At 45.9% G+C, this 23,818-nt stretch overlaps 2 protein-coding genes across 10 annotated transcripts in view; both read right to left on the bottom strand.

Annotated features, from left to right (window-relative positions):
• Window positions 1-279: 279 nt before the first annotated feature.
• Window positions 280-5,831, bottom strand: UMPS (uridine monophosphate synthetase). Its single transcript, XM_064718773.1, has 6 exons — window positions 5,661-5,831; window positions 5,300-5,453; window positions 3,334-3,996; window positions 2,488-2,663; window positions 1,863-1,977; window positions 280-1,032 (listed from the first exon to the last, which is right to left on the bottom strand). The coding sequence occupies exons 1-6, from the start codon at window positions 5,808-5,810 to the stop codon at window positions 851-853; spliced, it is 1,440 nt and encodes a 479-aa protein (XP_064574843.1). The 5' UTR covers window positions 5,811-5,831; the 3' UTR covers window positions 280-850.
• Window positions 5,832-6,473: 642 nt separating this feature from the next.
• Window positions 6,474-23,818, bottom strand: part of KALRN (kalirin RhoGEF kinase) — a 464,736-nt gene continuing 447,391 nt past the window's right edge. For 7 of the 9 annotated variants that reach the window (XM_064717929.1, XM_064717928.1, XM_064717932.1 and 4 more), the window contains 9 exons: window positions 23,430-23,457; window positions 22,835-23,006; window positions 20,608-20,729; window positions 19,362-19,493; window positions 17,484-17,648; window positions 16,539-16,617; window positions 15,205-15,405; window positions 14,194-14,332; window positions 10,567-12,066 (listed from right to left, as the gene is read on the bottom strand). In XM_064717929.1, the coding sequence (XP_064573999.1) occupies window positions 11,521-12,066; window positions 14,194-14,332; window positions 15,205-15,405; window positions 16,539-16,617; window positions 17,484-17,648; window positions 19,362-19,493; window positions 20,608-20,729; window positions 22,835-23,006; window positions 23,430-23,457 (1,584 nt within the window). In that variant the 3' untranslated portion in view covers window positions 10,567-11,520. The other 2 variants (XR_010440958.1, XM_064717938.1) reach the window with 2 other exon arrangements.

Genomic DNA, 23,818 nt, shown 5'->3' with positions numbered 1-23,818 from the left:
CTGACTTCTTGCTCAAGAAAATTTTCATTGCTATTTGCACCACATACATGCTAGATACACTTTACTCTAAACTAATCATGTAAGGTATTTCTATTTCTTATTATTTACTATGTACAGTGGAAAGTAAAGCCTGCAAGTATTAACAGCTATTGTCACAAGAAGTCTAATAAAGTGTATTTTTATTTCATTTAATCAACAGCTGCACTGTAATTAAGCACACAACTAACTGCTCTGACAAATTCTGTAAACAGAATCATGAGCAATTCCTGCAGTCACAGACACACCAGAATGACTTTTTATTATATTTCTGCCACAGAACAAAGACATATAGAGTCAGTGAAAATGAAAATGGTAGCAAAAATATTTATTAAACATAATTCTATTTCAATGTGGCATTAAAACCTGCACTTGCTCCTTGGAAACAGGAGAGCTGAATAAACCTATGAAGGTGGGGCAGCACATCCAGTGTGCAGATGCAGTTTATTAAGAACATAACAAAATATAATTTCCACAGCCAGAAAGAATTTGAGGTGGGGAAAAGAGACGAAGGCAGCAACAGCCAAAAATACCCTTGGAGTGTTTTGTGCAATGTTTTTCAAACAAGAAATCCCACTAAGGCTAAAAATTTGGCATGAAGTTCTGGGTTCTTACATTCAAATATCAAAAAACAACAATGGCAAGTACAATTTGACCTCTGTGTGTACAATTAAAACAACTCTGCAATAGATTTTTCTCCAAAAGGGCAGTTTTCTACAGGCTGAAGTGTCCACGTATTTAACTGGACCCCTCATGAGGGCTGCAGCTCCATCAGCTTTGCTCACTGGCTAGGGCAGTGTGTGGCTTTGTGGTTTCAATCCTCTGCAGGAGCAGCCAGCCTGCTCAGGTAGCTCTCCCACGCTGCCTTCCTGAACTTCTCTGCTTCCTGGGCACGGTCTGAGGCTGCCAGGATGCCCCGTCCCACAATAATGACATCTGAGCCTTTTTCACCAATTACCTCCTTGGGGCTCAGGTACCTCTGTCCAAGGTTGTCACCTGAAATACAGACACCATTTCTTTTTGTTTGTACAAAACTGCATGTGCTAAAAACCTCCAGGGAGGTGCTGGAACACAAAACAGGTCCCCCATCCCAGCTCTCACCCTAACAATCCACAAACAGAACCAGAAATTGCATGGCCAGCCAAAAAACACAGAGCAAATTTGACAGCCAGCACCCTCCTTTCTCATGGTTTACCAGTCATTATAGATGGAACAGTTACTCAAAGAACCACCAATCAGGATTACTAAAATAATCCTCAGCCTTCTTAAAGCAGGCAAAACCCCCAAACATTAATGTAAAAGCTTCTGATTTCAGTTTAGGTCTCATAAAAATAAAGTATTGCAGAGAAACATATCTTCTCTATCTGCTTCAATGATAACATTTTCAGTCAGCACAAGCCTTTCTACTCACTGATACTGCATCTATATCAATAGCAAGTGTTTCAGCTGGACTTCTCTATTTGTTGCATGTTTTTTTTACTACTACTGAATAGTTTTACATCTGATCTAACACCTATCTGAAGACATTTTACATGTTTTCAGGAATGTGCTTTATGGTATGCACAGACCTCAAAACAAGAAAAAAAGGTTGTATAGCCTGCTCACTGCCTTCCAGAGCTCCCATGAAAGGGATCAGCATATCCAGAAATATGGGAGACAGCCCTTAGTGGGAAGCAGACTCCTCTCCTCCCAGCTGAGAACCAGCATTCCAAACACTCTTCAAAAGCTACTTTTTCACTGGAGACTAGACCACTTCTGTACTTACAAACAGAAGTGATATTTCAGAAATAAAAATAATAATCTAAAAGTATTTCAGAAAAAGTTACCTCCAGTTTGCAGCTGCACTCCCGGGGTTAAGTGAAGAAATTCTGGTTTATTACTAACTCTAGATCCACATATGAATCCAAAAACGAAATCTGAGTTGTCTTCAGCCATCTGTACCTGAAAAAGATCAGTGAACAATTAAAAATGATATACTTAAAACTCAGCTGGCCTAGCAATCTGTTTCTCATCCACCCTCTGACACTTCAAGCTGTGTGAAGCAGGGGTATGAAACACCTCTTGCTTTTCCAATGTAAAGTCACTTGCTTTTCCAATGTAAAGTGAATATTATGTTTCTTTCTATGTTCTAAATAATATTGCAAATGGATTTAAAATAATTAGAAATGCACTGCTTAAAGAAAGAAATGAAAAAAACTAAGGGGAGAGTACTAATAGAAAATGCAATGTGTACGAAATTCCCAGTGTGAACTCTGACCACCTCACATCACTGACCTACAGCTGCAACCTTTAAACACCACACAGTCATGTTCCTGAGTCTCCAAGGAAAAAACAAACACCTGCAATAGTTAAGAGCTGGAGGGACTTTTGGAAGTGCAAATATTAGAAACACATAAAACCTCCCTGTGACACTTTACAAGCTTTTAACCCGACACAAGACTGCCCACTTACTGCAGCTTTTGTGTATTCACCCGTTGCAAGGGAGCCTTGGGAACTCATCTCTGCCACCAGGAGACAGCCACGCTGGAGGGGCAGACCCACTTCCTTCAGGCCTTTCACAACCCCCGAGCCTGGAACCACGTGGGCATTGACGATGTCTGCCCAGGACGCGATCCTGAACGCGCCACCTGAGAGAGAGCACGGGCAGGAAGAGGCATCAGAAATTGCTAAACAGGGAGACAAGTTAGACAGAAACAGCTGCACACCTTATCACTGACATTTTTAAAAGACAGTTTTACTGGTGAAGCTTGAGTGTTACAAGTTCAGTCTCACCAGACCGTTCTGACAGCTGCCTAACCGCCGAGCGTAATCTCTGAGTTTGCTTTTCACTAACACTGCTTAGTGTCTCACCTTTAATATTTACTGAGACTTTATGGTAGCCCAGAAATCTGCTGTCACAGGTGCTATCTTTATCTTCCCTGATAGCACGCAGATCATAAGGATCAGGAAAAAGAACAGCAGTTCTACAGCTGCAGATGGAGTATCAAAAGAAAGCCATGCTGGGCACACAAGCAGTACAGTAACAGCAGGCAGCAGTTTCTCATGGCACATAACTCAGAAGTACTTACTAAGCACAGCCACAGATTCATAAAAAAGTTGAGGTTGGAAGGGACCTCAGGAGGCCATGCCCTCTCAGCAGGGTTAACTTCAATGCTAGGTCAGATTGCTCAGGGTCTTATCCCCTTGAGTATTTCCCAAGGTTGAAGATTCCACGCTCTCTCCTGGCAACCTGTACCAGTAATGAAATTACACACACCTGAGGCAAAGTTATAGTAAATCCAGCTTGATGATAATCACCTTCATACTGGTGTTTCACTGTGTTTCCAATATCTGCAAATTTCCTGTCTTCAAAAATCAAGAATTCATGTTGATCTGCGAGCGCTCTCAACTCCTTTACTACCTCCTGGGTGAAATCATTCAGGATGTCTATATGAGTCTTCAGGATGCAGATGCTGGGGCCCAGGGTGGCAGCTAGCTCCAGCAGCTCCTTGGGGCTGGTGACATCAGCAGAAAGGCACAGGTTGGTTTGCTTCTTTTCCATGAGCATGAGAAGCCTGGCTGCAATAGGATGCACCCCTGGCAGCTGGGCACGAGCGCTGAAGCTCAGCTCCTTGCAGAGCCTCTTCCCAGGAGCAGCACCATTCTGAGCCTCAAACACATTTCCCTCTATGAATTTCTTCACCTTTTCAACCACCTCAGCAGCCACTTCTCCCTGCTGCTGGAGAACCTCCAGCACCCCAGACAGGGTGCACACAGAGTGCAGGCGAATTCCGTGTTCCTCTAGCCTGGCCTTCCCACCCTGCTCCCTGTCCAACAGCACTACGGCATCTGTGACTTTCAATCCTTCTTTCTGGAGAGCTTCTGCAGTTTCCAGTACACTGGATCCACTTGTCACCACATCCTCAATGATCAGACACGTCTCTCCTGGATTAATGGTGCCTTCTACCATCCGCTTAGTACCTGAAAAATAAAAACCAAACACTCCACCAAATTAGGAAAGGTTGGACAACCCAAGAAAACCTTAGTAGAATCAAAACTTTATTAGATGATACCACTTATCACAGTTCTTACCACAGCTCACTCACTGATCTGTAATTCAGTTCATAAAGACTGTTACTTCTCCAAGCTGATAAAATACTACTTTTATGTTTCCAGTAGTTATATTCCATAAAAAAACTGATACACTGTTAACAGCATAAATTCCAATGTTTCAATAAGATGACAGAAGTTTAGTATTGTCATGACTTGAAAGCTTAGACTTACAAAGTTATTCTCTTGTTATTTAAAACATCTTTAAGGCAGCCAAGTTATTGGCACTCTTCAGCATGTCCCGTTTTCCACAGGCAGCACTGAGTGCTTGATATGCCTGTTAGAACAACTAGAAGGAGTAAAGCCTCAAGTGCCTTTGTCCTAACTAACAACAGGCACACACCCATGAAAGGCCTCCTGGGGGCAGCGACAAAGGGATGCCTGGCTTTCCCAGGAGCAGTTAATCGCTGTCACAACTGGCTTGTGCTTCACAGGAAGGAACAGCAAACGTTTCCATGGCTGTCCCACTGCCTGACACAGGAGCAGCTTTTAGCTTTGATAAGTGCACTTTCTAATTACACACTGTTGGAAGAGGATGCATAGAAATCCAGTTATATGGCAGGTCAATGCTTCAATCTGCTCTCCCACATCCTTTATCACAATCAAATAAATGGTTCATTGAGTAGAAAAGGGACTGCTGCTCACCTGGCTCACTGACTACAGGACCACAGCATAAGGAAAGAAAAAGGGGTTTGAGAAATAAATGAAGAAGAGACTAGAAAGGTTCTTTTTGGTGTTAATATGCAAAAAGCTCTGTTTGAGAGTGAAATGTGGCTTTTGTCTCAGCTGGAGAATCTGAGTTATAAATCCTCATTTCTGGATGAGGCCACTAACCCAGAACCATAGCAAGGGTAACAAGGAAAAAAAAGAAAAATACATTGCTAAAGAAAACAAACCAACTCTCACAAACAAAACAAAGAATCAGAAAACACCCTTCAAGAGTCTCCAAATCTCCTACAGCAGGACTAAAGCTGCAGGCTAAACAGCAACCAGCTGGGAGAGGCTGATCAGGCTGGAATGCTGTGGGAAGTTTGCTTTAGGGGGCAAAGGGCCTCCTTAAATTGCAATGGTAACCTTAAACTGGGAGATGCTGTGCCTTACAAAAGAACCACAAATTACATAAAGTCATTTCCCAAACACGGTAAATTACAAACTCTTGATTTGAAGGCTTTACCGTAGTCTTTTGCCTCCTTCCTCCGTATGAGCATGGGCACCTGATTTTCCGAGCAGATGATGGTGGCGAGCGGCAGCGCCGTGTACGGAACGCCGCACACACAGTCGTACTGCAGCCCCGCATCCTGGGCTGCCTGGAAAAGGAGTCCTGCAACCTGGAAAGGAAAACCAAACGCTTCTTAAGAGCCAGGCTGGAGCGAACGTGACTAAATCAGTGAACACCCCTCTGCTGACACGACCCGAGAGCCGACCGTGCGGGAGCCGCGGCAGCGCTGCCGATCCCGCTGCCCCCGGGCCGTGAGGGAGCCGCCACCCCGAGCACACGCGGGGCCCGGGCGGGTCCGGGGCTCCCCGGGCCGCACCTGCCGCAGGAGCCGCGGGTGGGACACGAGGCCGCGCAGGTCGATGTACACGGGCGAGGAGCGGCCGCTCTTCAGCACGAAGTGCCCGAAGCGCAGCGCGCCCACCCCGCTCAGCGCCGCCGCCACGGCCCCCGCGGGCCCCGCCGCCATCGCCGGGCCCGGCGCACGGAGATGATGCGGAGCGGGAGGGGCGCGGGGCGGGCACACCGTGTGACACACGGGAGACGGTGGTGTGGCCTGTACCTCATCCTCTCCCTGTGGCGGGAACCACAGCTCCGCCACCCCGGAGTCCCTGTGGCCGTCCCGGATCCCCTCCCTACGGCGGGAACCCCAGCTCCGCCATCCCGGGTCCCTGTGCCTCGTCCCCTCCCTGAGGCGGCAGCCCCTGAGCCATCCCGGAGTCCCTGTTCCCGTCCCGTGTCCCCTCCCCGAGGCGGCGGGAACCCCGGCTCCGCCACCCCGGGGTCCCTGTGGCCGTCCCGGATCCCCTCCCTGAGGCGGCAGCCCCTGCGGCATCCCGGCCCTGCTCCCTGAGGCCCGGTGTCCCTCCAAGATCCCCCGTTCTCTCGTCACCCCATTCCCCGGGAAGCAGAAGCCCCCGGTGCAGAGGGTTTGGTGTGACCCGAGGGTTTCTCGCCGTGCTGGCTCCCCGGGTGGTTCCCAAAGGCCGCTCGGTGGATGCAGCCAGGGTGACAGTCCCTTGGGCTGGGTCCCTGAGAGATCCCCCCGAAAACAGCTGAATAATGCCCTCAGCCAGCCCCGAGTCTGCAAGGCCTCGCTCAGAAAAATGTGTGAAATAAGATTGACCCGGTCTTCTCTGAATAATTTTATTTAATCAAAAAAGCCCAGAAACGGAGTCTTGAGTATACTCTATTTATGGGAATGCAAGGACAGGAGATGTACAGGTTGAAGCTACATCTGTAGATGATCATATATATACTGCAGAATAGTAACAACAACATGGGACAGCAAGTAGTCACCTCACAACAGTACACATGAGTGATTAGACTTACAAAGGAAATATTTACAAACCTGCCTTTACAAACCGACATTGTGTGCATACAAAATGAAATCCGCAATAAAACTGAAGATACATTTAAGGCAGACCAGCAATACACTGAAATAATTAAGGCTGTGGAATTACTTTGCACCTTGAAAATGCTGAGCTGTTAGCAATACTGTTTCTTTTTTCCTCCTTCAGTATATTGTTGCTAGGATTGAAAAGCATCAATACGTTCCAACTGTTTGCTCTTATCTCGGTGAATAAGTCTGAGATTGATTTTTTTTTTTTTTTTGCACTTGCTATTGCATTTGCTTTCCAAAAGTTATCAGCAAATTGACCTCAGTGGCAGAGCAGTGTTGAACAGTTTGGTAGAAAGAGAAGTAAAAGCACCAGCATCAGAAGTTGGACATGAAGGTGAAATATGGCTTGAGTAGAGAAGATGTTGGTTTTCACTAGCTCCATAATAAAGACTACAGTTACAGCAAACATTCAGCATCCTGACGCTATGGAAACACTCAGCACTACACAGATCCCAGAACGAGAGTACATCACTTGATGGCAGTGTGCAGTCAGCCTAGTAAAATGGGATTTGACTTTGTTTCCTTGGGAAAGCACCATTTTCTGATGGGACATGAGTGAATGAGCTCAAAAAAAACCCCCAAGCCCTGTGTTAGAGGAGAATCCAACTCTGCTGGGAAAGAAAGAACAAAACAAGGTGGTGAGCCCCTGTGCATGTAAATTTTCTGCTAGACCTTTATGTGCACAGAGAAGCCTTTACATCTGTCTCTGAAATTTATATTATCCTAGGTTATTTGACACAGTCCCCTCATGGCAAGGGCATTAAAATAGGGCTATATATAGTCAGGTTATAATGTGTGGTTCTGCATTAAGCCTTTATGCACAGTATCTGTAGCACAGGCCTAATGCATTGTCAGAAATGCCAATGAACTCCACTGAAGCCACAGCCTCAGGGTCAGTTGAGGGCACAGACTTTGTCTCAGCATTAACTTAGAAGTAAAAAGATACATGTCACTGAAAAAACCCAATCCATAGTCTTTCAAACAGAAAAGGCAGTAAGACTTAAATGAAACTTGTTGGCATCACTGAGAAGAGAGAGACATATTATAAATTTTAAAGCCTGGAATGCTTTGAAATACTGAAGTTACAGCCCTGGGCTGGCTGTGTGTCACCCCAGCAGTGCCATGCACGGGGGCTTGGCAGCCTGGGGGTACCTGGGGCCTCCCCCGGGGCAGCCACACCTGATGGGGGCTGGCAGTTTACAGTGGCCAGCAGAATTCCTCCAAGTGCAGCAGAGAGGGAGGTGAGTTAATTGCTCATTGCACACTCATTAAAAGAAGCCATCTTAAATAAGGAGCCCCCCATGTCGCCATGTCCTCTGGGCTCTGTGGTGTCACCAGCACCATTGCTGCTGCCCCAGTGTCACCCAGCACCTGGGGACACTGTGAGCCACACTGCTGTCAGAGCAGGGTAAGAGCACTGTGGAGGTGTCTGATGGCAGTGGCTGTGTGCACAGTGCCACTCCACACAGAGCTTGTGGTGCACTGCTGTCAGCATTCCTGCTGCTCATCCTGGATGGTTGGAGACTGCTGGAGAAGCTAAAGGGTGCAGCTACCACCACACTTTCAAGCCATCTTGGGAGCACCCTGAGTGGTACACAGCTGCAGGTGGAAATCTTCCCCTTGGGGTCAGATATTCTCTGGGGAGCTTCGCTGAGAAACTGTGCTTGTTACAGACAGTATTTCATGCACCAAAAAACCCAGTCACTGGAGAATGCTACACAGGGGGTTGGCTGTGGGGCTTCTCACTCAGCAGGGGCACTCCAGGCCTACTTACTCAGCTTCTGTAATCTCTTTGCAATGGAGTTACAGTTTTCAACAGAGTTACAGGACCTGTTGTATCTGCAGAGGCACCACAGGTTGGCTGAAAAATACTTTGAAAGAGCAAAGTCAGGATAGTTCTCTGCATTTATCAAATGGCAATATTACATGTCAAATTGGTATTATTCAGGCAAAAGCAAGAAGGGCTGGTAATCACAAATGTTTTATGGAAGTTTTAATGGTTCAAGTATTCCTGAATAGGCTGTAAGAAGAATGGTGTCCAGGAAGAGGTGTTCTAACATGAATATGGAAAAAGCAAAACCACAAAAGAAAGTAACTCCAGAACATTCAACATCATCAGAATTCAGCACCTCCGGCTCTCTCAACAAGGAGTCTTTTTTGAATTTGAGCACCATTTCCTAATCATATATCATCTCTCTTTCAGCCTTTTGGGTTTTCTTTTCTGTTATTTGATAGCAATGAGAGGCTTAAATATTACCTTAAACAGTCCAGCTTTTTCCCCCTGTGCATTCAAAGGGTCTGCTGTTGTAGTTTGACATATGAATGCAGGATGTAGGAAAACAAAATGCTAAATAACTCCAAATTTCATGTGATACACGAGAATTTGTTTGTATTAATGCCAAGCAGAAAGCCTGTGGTTCAAACTGTACCCATGGGCATAATAAAAACTGTGCGTTTTACAGACCACACTTCCACAAACATTTTTTTAAGGGCAGCACAATCACAGCACAAAGAGCCAGCTTTAACAAATAGGAAGAATTACAGACAGTCCTGTAGTGAGAAAGTACCTGAGGCTGGTGGTAATTGGAGACCCCCTTGACTGCTGTCTGTATTCAGTTGCTAAGAAATTGCATACTTTGCACTGTTGCTCAGGATGAGAGTCTGGTCTTTACTTAAGAGGTGCTGCTGGATTGCTTAGAAAATCAGGTGCTGCTCTAGAGAGGAACTGAGATAGGTTCTGGATGATTTTCAAAAAGCTTACCCTTCTGTGAACACTTGTCTCTTTCAAACCTTTCCACACTCCCTCCCTGTATCAGATCTCTCACAGAACTGCTGCTGACTCTGCTGAGGCACCTGGGCTCACCTTTCTGCCTGTGGCTTCCCCACCTCAAGGGCTGTTCTTTGTTGCACACACTCAGTGTCGAGCACTGAGGGTTCTTGCTGTGCCTCTTCTCCACTAACAAAATACTGACCACTCTGGTGTAGTGACAGAGCAAGCACAAAGAGAAGGGCCAGGTCTCCTCCCTGCTGTGAAAGGGAGCTTGGAGGTGGATCAAAAAAGGGCTGTCAGAGCCCTGAGAATTTAACAGTACTTGCAGGGTATCTCCACCCCCCACTGGCAGAGACAGCGCTTGCTCCTGCAGGCTCACAGTGCAGTTACTCAGATGGTCAATGAGATTTGACTCTCTCCCTTGCTAGAGAGTCTGTATGAGCACACGTGGTCAGATCAAGCCCTTTTCCTTAGGAAAACCTTTGGTAACAACTGCCATTTCCCATTACAGACACACAAATGGTACTCAGCACCGAGACAAAGTCCCCACATGCCAGGGGGAAAAATCTCTTTGACTGTAACCCCACAAGGCTGTAGAGCTTTGTGGTGTGGCAGTAGGATGGGGAAGCCTCAGATGGTTTCCCCTTCCAGTCCCACTTCTAGAAAGGAAGATTTGGCCAACCTACAAACTGCTGATTTGTCACTGCAGACTCCCTATGTTGGTTATACTTAAGGCTGGCTCTGTCACTGTAACATCAATATGATGATGTTGCAACTTGGCTTGCAAGAGAGAAATGTTTTAATTGTGAATATTATTTTTTTATTACAAATTAGGCTTTGGACATAAAAATATCCTCATGAATGCTTTGGTTATGAGGTGTTAATGGTGGCTGAGAGATATTTACAAGTTTGGAAATGAAACAAATGACATGCTTTAAACACTGAAAACGATTTTCAAGCTGTAAGCACAAGAATGAACTCACCACTCCTACTGCACTCTGAAAGGCTTAGATGGACTTTGGGCCAAGCAATTCTGAAGCTAGAAATGGAACAGGATCCTTTATATTTATATATATTTATATCTATGATACAATATATGTATATTGAAAACCTGTGATAGAAAAAATTGTCTTCATCACCATCGTCATCTAGTTTACAGATACTGCAAAAATTGGACTCTGCCTTTTCTCAATGCACAGGTTTTGCAAAAGATTTCTGTACAATGTGTATAAAATGCTTTTAAAAAACCCACCATAGTCCCATTGTGCTTGATCAGAACCAGCTGTATGCTCCAGTGAATTCATTGCCTTAATCATAGCTCTGAAAGGTGCTGCACGTTGACTTCACACGGCAGAAAGCCCAAGGAGGGGCTTCATGGAGGATTTTGGTCTGAGCACTACCACGCAACACGAGTGTTCCTAAGCCATGCCACCATGGGAGCTGATCCAGCAGTGACTGGAGCCTGATCCTGCATGTCCTATGCAGGCAAGGTCCCCACTGAAATCATGGCAGACATGGGCAGATGGGGCATGAGAAGTCTGACTGATAACCTGGAGCAGGCTTGCAATTATTTCAGCAAAAACTGACCGGTCCAGTTCTGCAGTACGTGCTAAGGTCAGCCTGGTCTCACTCCCTCCCACTATCCTACTTCTAGTCTTTTGTACATTTTGAATTCAGTTCAGCAAGATCAAGAGGATTTCTTATAAGGCTGCCTCACAAAGATTAAGGCAACTGCAATTTTGGCTCTCATTCCCAGTTGGTGTTTGCTTCCTGCAGTCCTTTTTTGGCAGTGGATGCGTCCCTCACGTGCCCCAAGAGAGGGAGCGTGTCCCTGCTGCTGTCACCCCCTTGGCCTTGGTGCCATTGCCACGTCTGCAGTGATTCCCACCCTGCAGCTGGTGAAAGGCAGGCATTGATATGGGATATGTACAGAGGGATCCGTGCGCTGCCGGCGGCGCTCCCGGCCCAGGCTCAGGAGCAGCAGCGCAGGGGCCGTGGATGGAGGCACTACGTGCCCGGGCTCATCCTGCTCAGCAGGAAGCTCTTGACGCTGGGCACCGGGAGCACGTCGTACTGGTGCCGGCGGCGCTCGATGAAGGACGCCAGGCGGGAGGTGTCCAGTGGGATCTTGGAATAGCTGCCATTGTGCGGCTGCAGCCACGGATGCTGTAAACAAGTGGCTGCTGTCGGCCTTCTCCTGAAGTCTTCCTGCAGGATAACGTTGATGAAATCCCTGGCGGCGTGGCTCACATCGGAGAAGTACTCGTGTGGGAAGCTGAAATCTACTCTACACACATTGATGCAAGTCTCCTCTTTGCTTTCATCCAGGAACGGAGAGACACCGCTTAACATGACGTAGGTGAGGACCCCAATGCTCCAGATATCCGTGCTCAGGGAGACTGGAAGGCCTTGGATAACTTCAGGGGCTGCGAACTCCGGGTTTCCAAGGAGGTGGTGGACATGGTAATGACCTGTGATCTGAACTGCATCTTCCAAATCAATGATCTTGACTCGAGGCACTGGGATTCTCAAATCGATGAGCAGATTTTCTGGCTGTTGAAAAGACAATGAAATAAACTTAATCATAACTCTGTTTTGGCAAATAAAATGTGTAGGATTCATGTAGGCTTAACAGTTAATCAAAACTTGCATGTAATCACATGTGCAAGGGAGAGATCAGGAGAGTGAATGATAAGGAACCAGCTCAGCTGCTGTTGGCTCTAAATTCAGATCAATGCTGCAGTTGCAAGGACAAGATCCTCTTTTGCACTAGGGCAACACACTGGGATTTTGCACTTTGTCCCAAATACTTACAGTTTATATTCCCAAACAATCTCTGCAGATTAAGAGCACTGATGGATTTTTAAATTTTAATAAGACATATATATATCTGATCAGTTTATTTAGATTCCATTTGTTCAGCTGACAGCTGGCTAAGTAAGTGTGCATAACTTGCAGCAGAAATGTTCTTCATGAAGTAAATGTTCAATTTTGCACCCACTACCCTGGGAGGGACTGGTGTGTGCCATTACTGTTGCTGTCAATTGACATGGAGTTCCCATACATACACCAGGACACAGTAATGATTTCCAAGACAGTAAAATTACATTTAATCCCAGTTGGTTTTCTCTCTGTTTTAGCAGCTCTCAGTATTTAAGGTCCCTTTCTCAGTGAGAGATACTGAGCATTGCCTTACACACTCTTCTGGGGACTTAACATGGATTATCCTTTCTTTGTTGGCTCTGAGATGATTCTGAATTTACTTCTTGCACCCATCTAGATGTTTTTTTCTCTCCCTTTTCCTCATGCATATTTTACTTCTGCCTCATTATATATATATACACACACATATAAAGCAAAGTTAACTACATGGCTGTTCCAGTCTCTTCACTTCTCTTCTCTTGTGCAGTCTCTATTGACAAAATCAACACATCCTTGAGCAGGATCCTGGGACAATACAATCCATGGACAGGTCTGCTGTCACTACCAGTGCATCTCCTGCTTCCCACTTAGCAACAGAAGGTGCTTTATTTAGCATCCCTTATTCAGGGGAACTGCAGAGAGGTCACAGAAAATTAGCTTTCCACCTTGTTTCTTTGTTTATGATCATACAGAGAATTTTTTGCAGTTTCTTACCTCAGTAATACCTACTTTTTGACAGGTCATATAAATAGAGCAAAAAATAGAAACAATTGCATAGAAGGAAACCAAGATTATTTAGCCTTTTGTGTCTAATTCTCATATAAGGTCCTGTACAAATGGAATTTTTTGTAGGGGTAGAAGCAACAGAAGAATGAAAGCATCATTTCATCTGAAATGCCTGGGGCTGAGAGAGATGAGACTAAATCTCCCTGAAGCTGGATTTTCCACTATATAAGAAAGTTAAATTTATCCCTCATTCCCTATTTTTAATTGTCATTTAAGTCTACAAAGTGTTATAGATTATCTGATATCCCTGGCAACCAGAATCAATGTTGCAGATCACAAAACTTGAAACACTTAATCACAATTTCAGTGGCTAATTCTCTGTCATCCAAGGTAACTGGGATGCTGGGGAGGACAGGAATACAATGCCAAATCCAGGATAGTACAGTGCCTCCTGCCATGTGTGCTCACAAAAGCAGGTACAAGCTGTACTAGTCTGAGTGTGACGTTAGAGAATACCCCAATTTCTCCTCCACAGTGCAACCTGTCCTTTGTTCTTCTCTGAACCCTTCCCTGGGTGTATTTCCCACCCAGTTCCCCTCTCAGGCTGTCCAGCACAATGTAGTGTGCTGCTTTCCTTTTCCTCTGCCCCTGCCAGCCGGGCACAAGCCAGCTCTGCCCTGGAGGGTTGGTGGCTGAGTGTGAGCCCAAACCAAACTCCACAGAATTGTTCATAGTTTCCCTTCAGACAGGTGCTAGTGACATGTCACTCTTGTCTCTCTGACATCCTCCTTCCCCATCATTAAATCCAGAAAGCTCTTGGGGACAAACCAGGGAATCAAGGGAAAAGGTGCATTTCTTGTCTGAAGGCAGAGACCTGGTGCTGCAGGTCAGTAACTCCTTTCTCTGATCAGCAGCTTGTCCATTTAGTGATCATCTCCATGGGGTACAGCCTGCACCTCCTCCCTGTCTGAACAGCTGGGAACTCTCTGTTCCAGGGCACAGCAGAACAGCACCATTCTCATTTGTTCCTACCTTTATGTCCAAGTGAGCCACTCTGCAGTTGTGGAGGTACTGCAAGGCTTCCATGGTGTCTCTTATGTAGAAGGCCACCTTCTCCTCCATAAGCTCATCGTGGTTCATCAGATAATCCAAGAGACGGCCGTCATCCATCCTGCAAACAAACCAAACCCTGTGCATGAAACATCACATGGCACCTCTAGGAACAGTTAATGTCTGAAAACAAAATTTTGTGACCTAAAAAAGGGAGGAAAATAAAATGCAAGATCTGACGAGTATTTACTGATATCTCAAGATACTGCAGGCCGTGGAAGTGGTAGAATGATTAATCCTCAATTGTTATCTCCAGTCCTTGACAAATTTAGCAACACTCTTAAAGTAAACTCATTTGCTTAAGGATGGATTCAAGAGACAGAGACAATCCCTTCGGAAACAGAACTTCTTAATTATTTGGATCCATCTATTTATTTACAGAGCTAGTTACATAATTGGAGAAAAAAATCATTGACATTTTCAGCTGGTAATATTTTCTGTGGGAAAACTAACCCAATAAAAGTTTTCCACCCAGTTTATTTATCTGTACAAACAAACAATGAAATAGCCCAGATATACTTTGTTGGATATACCATAGCAAGGCATTTTGGAGTTTGGTTGCTGTTTTTCTTACAGGACAAGCATGGCTGCTACACAGGTTTTTTCACCAAAAGGTATTAGAATGATGAAGGCTTTGACCTAGCTGAAACACTTTTACTGAAATGTAAAATGTGGACAAAACTGCCCAAGTAGGTCTGATACTTTTCAGTGGCACAAATTACCCAAGCTTCACCCAAGTAGAAAGCAGTTTTATTTGTTCCTCTTAATCTTACTCCCTGTAAAGAAAAGGCAGTGCAAACTCTGCAGAAAATGGCTATTTCATTTGACATCTTGATCCATAAAATCTTGTTCCTGCTGAACTCAGGGTGATCTTTATGCTTGGCTTTAATAGGATTCCTACCCAAATCTTAAATCCCAGCTCTGTGTACTTACAGCTCCAAAACTAAGATGTAAGAAGTAGGAGACTCGTAGGTATCGTGGATAGTGATGTACTGAGGATGCTGTAAGTGTTGTAACAAAGCTGCTTCATGTGCTGCCTGCTCTTTCTTTTTCATTTTTTTACTAATGAATTTTACAGCAACATCTTTCCGGGTGGCTTTGTGGACACATTTCTTTACTATGGAGAATCGACCCCTGAAATTATAAAGAAAACAAAATAATGAGGTGGCTTCATGAATAAATCATGCCTAGTTTTTAGCACAATAACACTGTGATTTTCCAAGTGGTTTTTTTTTATTCATCATATTAATATTTCACAAGGCATCAGATATAACAAGTTGTTCATAACCTTTTCCAACAAAGGCCCTCTGTCTCTTACCCTGGGTGTAGAGATTCTTTGGGGATTAGTAAACACTGAGAGCAAACGGTGTCACTTTGCTTTGTGCAGCCACACTGATATCCTCTAACAACCTCCCCTGGGTTCAATTTGCTGCCACTTTTACAGGTTCTATCTCCTTTTATTTTAGCTGTGGGTCTCCCTTCTCCAGCTGTTTTATTAAAGAGACCAAACCTTCTCAAACAACTGAAAGAAAACCCATGTTAAATAATCACTGACCTACCATTCTGTCTCATTTTTTCAGACACACAGTAAGAAATTAGGAAAAAAGCTATCAGCATTTAGGAAACTCCTACAGACCATAGTACCATTCCTGAAAGTAAAACTACACAGTGAAACCATGAACTTGAGCTCTTATAATACATCCCAATTTTTTACAGAACCAGAAGGACTCCTGTCCTTTCAGCCCCAGAATTGTCTCTGACATCTGAGCTGAAGAAATAATTGCATTAACCTGAATTATTTGCATGCCCCTTATCTGTTATCTGTGGAGAGGACAAAGAGCTGACAACATGCACAGCTCCTAATAGGCTCTGTTCAATTCACCCTCCCAATCAGCAAGGATAAATCAGTCATAGGCCCAAGTGTTTTGGCAAACTCAGTCTTTGGGGTTAAGCTTATCCTGAGCCAGTAAATCATCATGACTTCAAAACAGGACCTCAAATCAGAGATGACAGAGAAGATACCAACTGCCAGAGAGTTGGCTGCCTAATTGCTCACCAGTTTGCCAATCTGCAATTCTCAAATCAGAACTTATCTTGAAAAACATAATTTATTCAGTATTTTCATCAGTATCTGATATGCAATGCTCTTTGACAAGAGCAGCAGCTTTCAAGCTAACTACAAAAGTAACCTAAACTCTTCACCAAGGAAAAAGCTTCAAGCTATTGTTTGAGTGTTTTATTGCAATGATAAGCAGGGTTAGCATTACCTCCCAATCTCATGCAGCTCTGCATAGGCAAGGTCAAAGTTTTCCTTCCATGAAATAGTGGCACCATCAGCAGCAGAGTCTGAGAGAACAAAGAATATGGAAGATGGTATAAAGACAGTTTGCTATGGACTATAAAAAGCATATTTGAAAATTATGTGAGACTTTATTATTAAAACAGGAAACATTACCACTAGGAGTCCAGTTTCCTACTGCTCAGGCACAGCTCCTGTGTGCTGGACCACTAAATGCCAGAGCTCCCCAGGGGAAGGTATGGATAAAGGGGACACAAAACTGTCCTTGCAGTTTTGGGCTGAAAAGGGCCTCAGAGATGGGGGTAGAGCTCTGCTGTGTGAGCTCCTGCTCCTTGCAGCACCAGCTGTCCAAGCCAGTCACAGACCTATCTCCACACCAGGGCTGCTAAAACATGGGAAAAGTGGGCTCTGCTCACAGCACTTGAGAGTGAGCTGTGCCCCAAATTCCTGCAGCACTGAGTGTTGGGAATTGCCTCCATCACAGCATTCCCATTCCAGCTGCATTGCTCAAGGGGGGATATTTAGGTTGTGGAAATGCAGCCCCCAGCTGGGGTGCCCACCAGAAGTTGCAGCTGTTGCTAACATCACTGCAAAGGCAGGACAAGGACAAACACCAGCCAGGACATGCAGCCCACTGGGCAGAGATAAAGACAAGAAATAGTTTGGGGGAGAAAGCAGGAATCTGCTTGGAATCTGCAATAGCCTCTGTGGCAGAGGCAGGCTCTGAGCCTGGATGGAGGTGAAGACACAAAAATCCTTTCTGGGGTCAGCAGCTAGCTCCGAGCACCTCCCAGCTTTCTCTTACATCCCTAGTTGGTGCAGGATCCCAGCTTTTATCAGGACCCATCCAAACAGACCCTCCAGAGCCCAGGTGTGTTCCCTGTGCCTCAGTTTCCCCCGCAGCCGCACTCACCGTACTCCGGGAGCCGCACGAACTCGGAGGGCTCGCTGGGCAGGCTGATCCCCCAGGGGTTGCTGGCACTCACTCGGAACTGGTACTGGCAGCCTGGGGACAGGTCCTCGATGACCAGGTACGTGTCCAGGGTTGAGGCTACCGACTGCTGCCAGACCTGCGAGCCTGTGGGACACAGGGAGAGAAGGGGAGCTGAGCGGAGCGCTCGCTGTGTGAGCTCAGGGCTGAGGCTTTCTCTGCCCAGCTTAGGCAGTACCATGGGAGGGTAAAATCTACAGGGGTTTTAAGGGTGTTACAGCAGACTGTTAAACCAGAAATGGATCACAAGAAGCTATTTTGTCTTGCAGACACCTTCCCATCTGGCTAAATGAGAAAAGAAGGAAATGGCCCTCAGTTGACTCAGGATAATGATGGGAAAAGCTCAGCCCAGGGACAAGCTGATCTCTCCAGCACTGTAGCTGTGGCTGTGAGCTACAAGTGATGTCTCAGGGCAGTGTGGTAAGAGAGAAGGGGAGGGCTGGTTTGATGACAGCTCTGTTATGAAAGAAACAGTAGCAGAAATACTGCAAAAACCCCAAAACCATGGGCAAGGGAGATAAAACTGAGACAGGGCATCAGTGCAATCCAAATGCTTTTGCAGATGAAGATGTGGTGGCTACAGTGAAAGCTGCAGCTCCAGGAGGGGAACCAGCTTTCTGACACTTAACACAGGCAGCTTGCAGGTGAGCAGAACTGCAGCAAAGAAATGTGTGACTCCTTCATGTGTTTCTGCTCCTGTCAAACCCCACTGCCTAACCTGTGACAACCAAAGGACCAGTACTTACTCATCTGTACAGGATCAGAGAACAGAAAATGACCCCTGGAACACAGAGCCCTGTCACAGATGGAGATTTTTTCAAGAATACATAAAATTTTATCTTATTTTAGTAACTTCAGGGCATTTTATCCCTATGTTATTTAACATGACCCAATTATTTTGTATGTCCTGTGGACAGATTCTGATTTCCAGGTTTCACAAGGTCATGGCTGGTTTTACAAGAGTCAGTTTTGCCTTTGAAGTGGGAGGAATACTGAAAACATTGCTGGGTTTTTTTTTTGTCTTTTTTTTTTGGTGGTTGGTCTTAGTAAAGGAGTTTTTATTCTTTTACAAAAATGCCAGTCACTGATGGCACAGTGAGGGTCAAGATAAAATACTCACTAGGAGAAGTCATTAACATGATGGAGTGATTAGGTTTGCACACTTACTAAAATGGGGTAGGATTTTTTGAAGGATAAAGGGGGAAAAACAGAGGCCATATGCCTAAGGCAAGGTTTACTGCCAGGGACTCTCACACCTTTGCAGGAGGAATGCAAAAAGGATTGTGAATCATTTCAAATGCCCTTTTCAAGAGCATATGTCTGTGCATATTGGGAAAACAGTGCATTTAATATCTATGTAATTCTTCAGGGGAAATGCATGGTTGGATTTAAGAAAAAATGGATTTCAGAGCTGAGCTTGAAAAGTATGCAGGGATCTGCAACTTTATCCAGATAAAAAAAAATAATGAGGCTGATTTGGTTTTGCATTTCTGGGAAGCACCCACCAGAAAGGATGGTGGTAAAATGCAGATGATAAAAAGATGCCTTAGTGATGGATATGTTTTAGCTTAGCACACTTTACTTGTTGTAAGGGACCAGAGGAAATAGAAAGGTCTGTAATATATGAGAGGCTGGACTGGATGATAGAAGGGCTTCTTTCTGCCTTAGACTTTGAGATCTGTAAACTACAATTAGTGGCACACCAGTGGTGACATGAATGCTTTTGGGACCTGTTGTGTCATAAAAGAAATTTACCTTGTTCTCAGTGTCACAGCCAGCAAGCCCAGCTCACACACTCACCTTCTTCTCTGTACTCCACAGTGTAGCCTGAAATGGTGCAATTGCCTGTGCTGGTTGGGGGCAGCCAGCGCAGGATCACAGAGGTGCAGCTTCTCTCCTGAGCAATGGGGCGGTTTGGGGCTGCTGGCACACCTTGGGAAGAGAGAGGAAACAATACCAAATCCAGCATCACATCAGTAAGTGCTAGAGCTTTATTCTGAAGATCAGGTGTATCAGGTACAGCAGGTCACTAGAGGACAGCTGCACTTTGTAGAGGGGCTTAACTAAGCCCCGGGTGAGGAGTCAGCTACCCCTGAATGCCCAAAGGTGACACAAACAAGGCATTCAGATTTTCTTCTGTGTGTAGGCTGCTTTGTGTGCTTGGGACCAGATTGACAAATGACCAGCAATCCTTCTGTCCTTTGCTTAGGGCTCCCTTCAGCACAGGAATAGTTAGTGCAGCCACTGACTAGCTTGGATAGATTGTGGAAATTGGATCTCCAGGGTGGTTTGTGAGACCAAATAAATTAACTTTTAAATGCTTGTGACATTGCTGCATCTGTAACTGTTAGTTAGACATTCATCTGTGGACCATCCCCTTCAACACAGCTGGCACCTCATCTCCAGTGCTAACAAATCCCTTCTCAGAGCTGGAGGCAATGAGCATCAACTCATCATTTCATGTTCATTCCAATTAGATGGGTCACTAATTACAGTGCTGAGAATTCAGGCTTGGAGACATGTCACCAAGTTGAATCCCTGAAGAACAGTTTCACCCAGGCTAAGTCTTACTCTCACCTCCTTTGTACCCTAAAGAGAAGGGGAGGCAGAACATCATTGTCACTGGATCCCAGTTCCTCCCACTCCAGGGAGATTTTGAAGCCCAGAGCTTCCTGTAGTCAGCTGGGGCATCATTCCCCCAGGGATTCATCTGCCCAAGGGAGCTGAGCTTCCCCTGGCTGACCTTGCTGAGCTCCTGGGAAGCAGCACTAGGAGCAGGATGCAGGAGCTGAACCTGTGCCAGTGCATTTTCATTTCCCAAATGTGATGTTTATGGCCAGATGACTTAATCAAGCACAAGGAGTATGCAAAGCCTTCAGCCGTCAGTGGGAGTTGTGGCTGAGGAATGGTGGTACAACTTTAACATCTCAATTCACCTGGCACAGCTCCACATCTGGCTGCCTCTGCATGGGCTGTTCCTGTGTGCTGCCAGCCCCCAAGGGACCACACAGAGGAAAATCCCGTGTGTTAAGGTCAGATGTGCTACCTTGGACTTTGATGGTTGCAGAGGTTGATGCAGTTCCATGCTCATTGGTGGCCACACAGGTGTAGATGCCGCTGTCCTGGGGCATCAGGTTGCAGATCTTCAAGGTGAGCTCTCCTGAGTCACTGTGGATGCAGGAAGCCCAAGTTTTAAAACACTGCTTCACTTGCTAATGGTTTTTATACAGTTCCTGCCCTGCCTCACTGCAAGCAGACATGCACACAAGTCCTGTTAACTCATTTGAAGGAACATCCCTCTGTCAATTTGATGTCCAAGTACAACCCCTTCATATGTCAGGGTCTGGCTGTTAATGAAACCTTTCACCAAACCTTTGGTCCAAATTGCCTGCCAGGCAAATCCTCATGTCTGTTGTGGTCTAGGAGGAGATGTGAAGGATCACTGAAGCAGCAAGCAGTCCAGGAGTTAAACATTGCCTGTGCCTGTCCAGAGCTGGTTGCTTAGACTTGGTGTATCTGGAAAGATTTACCCATGAAGATCTTTCCTGTCATGGGAGGTGGTGAGCTGCTGTGCCTCTGCAGTGAAGCCAACACACACCACACAAACTGCGCTTCCCACAGATGCAGGGAGCAGTCACAGAGCACAGGGTGACATTTCCAGGGAGCTTCAGGCCCCTGGAGCATGTGCCATTGATCTGATGCTGCTGCCAGGGCCCCAGTTGGAAGACTGGACATCTCATAGCAGCCAGGGATAAAGAGCACAGCACTGACTTTGTGAGACATGCTCAGTCTTTGGGCCAATCTGAGAAAATAAACAGCTCTGTGCAGCCTCATGAATTTACAGCATGTCTGTTCACAGTCAGTGCTGTTTGCACACTTCAATCTCCAATATGCAATTTGAGGGAGCTGGCCTGAATTAAAGGATTTTGCTTGTGTAACTGGAGACCCAGCTTAGAGCCAACAATGAGTTCCCTTGATGGCAAAACTAGGCTAGCTCTTGAATGCCTAATCTGTCAGGTACTGCAGAAGGACATGGTTGCTGGGATAACTGTCTGGAGTCTGCAGCTTCTGCTGGTCTGACAGTGCTGGTTTAAAGCAGGACAGAAATATCCCCTCTCCCTGAAACCCACACACTCATGCCAGCAGGATTTGTAAGAGCCACTGATCTGCTGGGCCTCTGCTTGGCAGGCAGTGTCCTCACTGGAAAGATTATTTGAGTAACAAGACAATGCAAGTGCTGATAGTGCACGGGGAGCCAACAGGAAGAGGGCTGTGATGAAAACCAGAACCCTGTATGGAAATATCCCCCCATCCCAAGCCAGACAGAGGCTGAAGATAAGGCACTAGGAGATCTACTGAGCAATAGCTAAAGACAATTTTGGATGCTCTGGGGCAGCTGCACAAGCCAATGGTCTCTGAAAGAAGCTCTTGATCAGATGTAAGGGGTTTTTTTATTGAACATGTAAAATCCCTTCTCTCTTACTGTTCTTTTTTCACTTTCAGTGACTTTGTACTCCCTGGATGCATTTCAGCCTGTGCCAGAAGTGCTGAAAAGTTGAAATGAAAGATTGCCTCCTGGAGATTTCCACTGCAGCTTGGCCCAAATTTCTTATATAAGCTGCAGATGAGCATCCAGCAGCAGGCTGTTACCTGACCTGAATTCAACTCCAGATCTTTCTGAATCTTCCCAGTTGTAAAGATAGTTTTCCTCTCTGCTAGCCAAGCCAGGAACATTATGACAAGCATCTTTCTGTCCAAGCCAGATGTAGCCTTCCCAGAGCACATATGGGCTTTTTTAGGAACAGCTGAGGAAAGGCTCAGGAAAACTGCAACCCCACCACTGCCAGTAAGATGGGAAAATGCCCAGTGATAGGGGTATTGCAAGCTAGCGAGGATTTGGTCTGCTTGACTCCCACAGGAGACCAAGGCATCAAGCTCAAGCAGAGAAGCCCCAGCACAGGCAATGCTAGCCAAACTAATGGCTTGTAAACATTCTGGCTTGCAGCTGGCTCGGGAAGTCAACAGGAGCAAGCTGACATCTGCCAGCAGTACTTTGTGGATACACCCTACACCAGCTTGGGAAACAAGCACTGCCACCCCAGCTCTAAAGCCTGACCCTTTCCAGCCAGTGCTTGCCACACTGATGTGCTGGCATGCCATGCCACATTTAATTAACTGCATCCTAATGAGTCTTGTAGGCAGGCTGGTGCCATGTTTGAGGGTAACACAACCACCAGGACCAGCTATGCTGGGATCCACAGGCAGCACCTTACCAGGATGACACGGTGTAAGTGGCTGTGCTGTTGTCAGTGTCAAGAATGTTTTGGTCTGGTCCCTTCCAGGTTATAGTTGGTTTGGGTCTCCCACAGACTTTGCACTGCAGCATCACTGTGTCCCCAAGCAGGCAGGTGATGTCCACTAATGGCACAAGAAACTCTGGGGCCACTGTAAAATAAAAACATGGGGACACACAAACACCACTTTTAATCTTCAGCTGGGGATATCTAGATTCATACAAGGCTAGCAAATACATTATAGCATGAACTATGGGATCTGGGTCCCAAGCAGCTGGGAGTCCTGGGATTGTGTCCTTAAAACTGCCCTCCAGTCAAAGCCAGCTGTCTACAGCTCAGAGAAGGAGGCAGAGGGGAGCATCCATCCCCCAGCCCTGTGCTCTGGCAGGTGCATGAGGCTGTGAGAGGGCACGTTTGGGGATGTCACTGTTTGGGGACTTCAGCAGCCAGCAGGGAGCCTGCTTTGCCTGGGGGCTGAGAGCACAGAGCTGCCTTAGCTGCAAATGCTGCTAGGTGCAGAGCTTGCTGTGGCACCAAGGAAATCACAACTGCAGCACAGCTGTCCTCAACTCACCTTCTTGGATGAAATTGGGGTTGATTATCTGAAAAATACAAAGAGACACAAGCATTTATTTCCTAGACAGTGACAAAGAGGCATCTGTTTTCACAAGGTACCATGGTGACTCTGACCAGAACTGCAGAAGTGCTGCAGGGGTTACAAGTGGCACCTTCTAACCACCAGCAGGTGCAGCAGGCTCTAGTAGTAACACACATGGGAAAGTAAATGAAGGGTCTGGCTTCTTGAACCCTGAAAAAGCATCAAAGGTAACAGGCACAGACAGCACCAAGGCTGAGGAGGGTGGACATGCCTCCTCTTTGCCATGTGATAACGATGAAGCCATTAACTCTTCCCAGAGGTGCTTTGTGCACCTGCCTCCAGATCTGTGTCACCTGCAGTCACCA

The sequence above is a fragment of the Zonotrichia leucophrys genome, chromosome 7, assembly GCF_028769735.1.
Source record: "Zonotrichia leucophrys gambelii isolate GWCS_2022_RI chromosome 7, RI_Zleu_2.0, whole genome shotgun sequence".
Classification (NCBI taxonomy): Eukaryota; Metazoa; Chordata; class Aves; order Passeriformes; family Passerellidae; genus Zonotrichia; species Zonotrichia leucophrys.
Note: the sequence above shows the minus strand (reverse complement) of the source record. Positions and strands in the feature narration are given on the sequence as shown.

Excerpts from the sequence above, each read along its gene's own strand:
- UMPS (XM_064718773.1), bottom strand. The coding sequence starts at position 5,810 with ATGGCGGCGGGGCCCGCGGGGGCCGTGGCGGCGGCGCTGAGCGGGGTG. Across the intron at positions 2,664-3,333 it reads AGTGAAACACCAGTATGAAG|GTGGCGCGTTCAGGATCGCG; the intron begins GTGATTATCATC and ends GCTCTCTCTCAG. Across the intron at positions 1,033-1,862 it reads AGTGCAGCTGCAAACTGGAG|GTGACAACCTTGGACAGAGG; the intron begins GTAACTTTTTCT and ends TCTGTATTTCAG.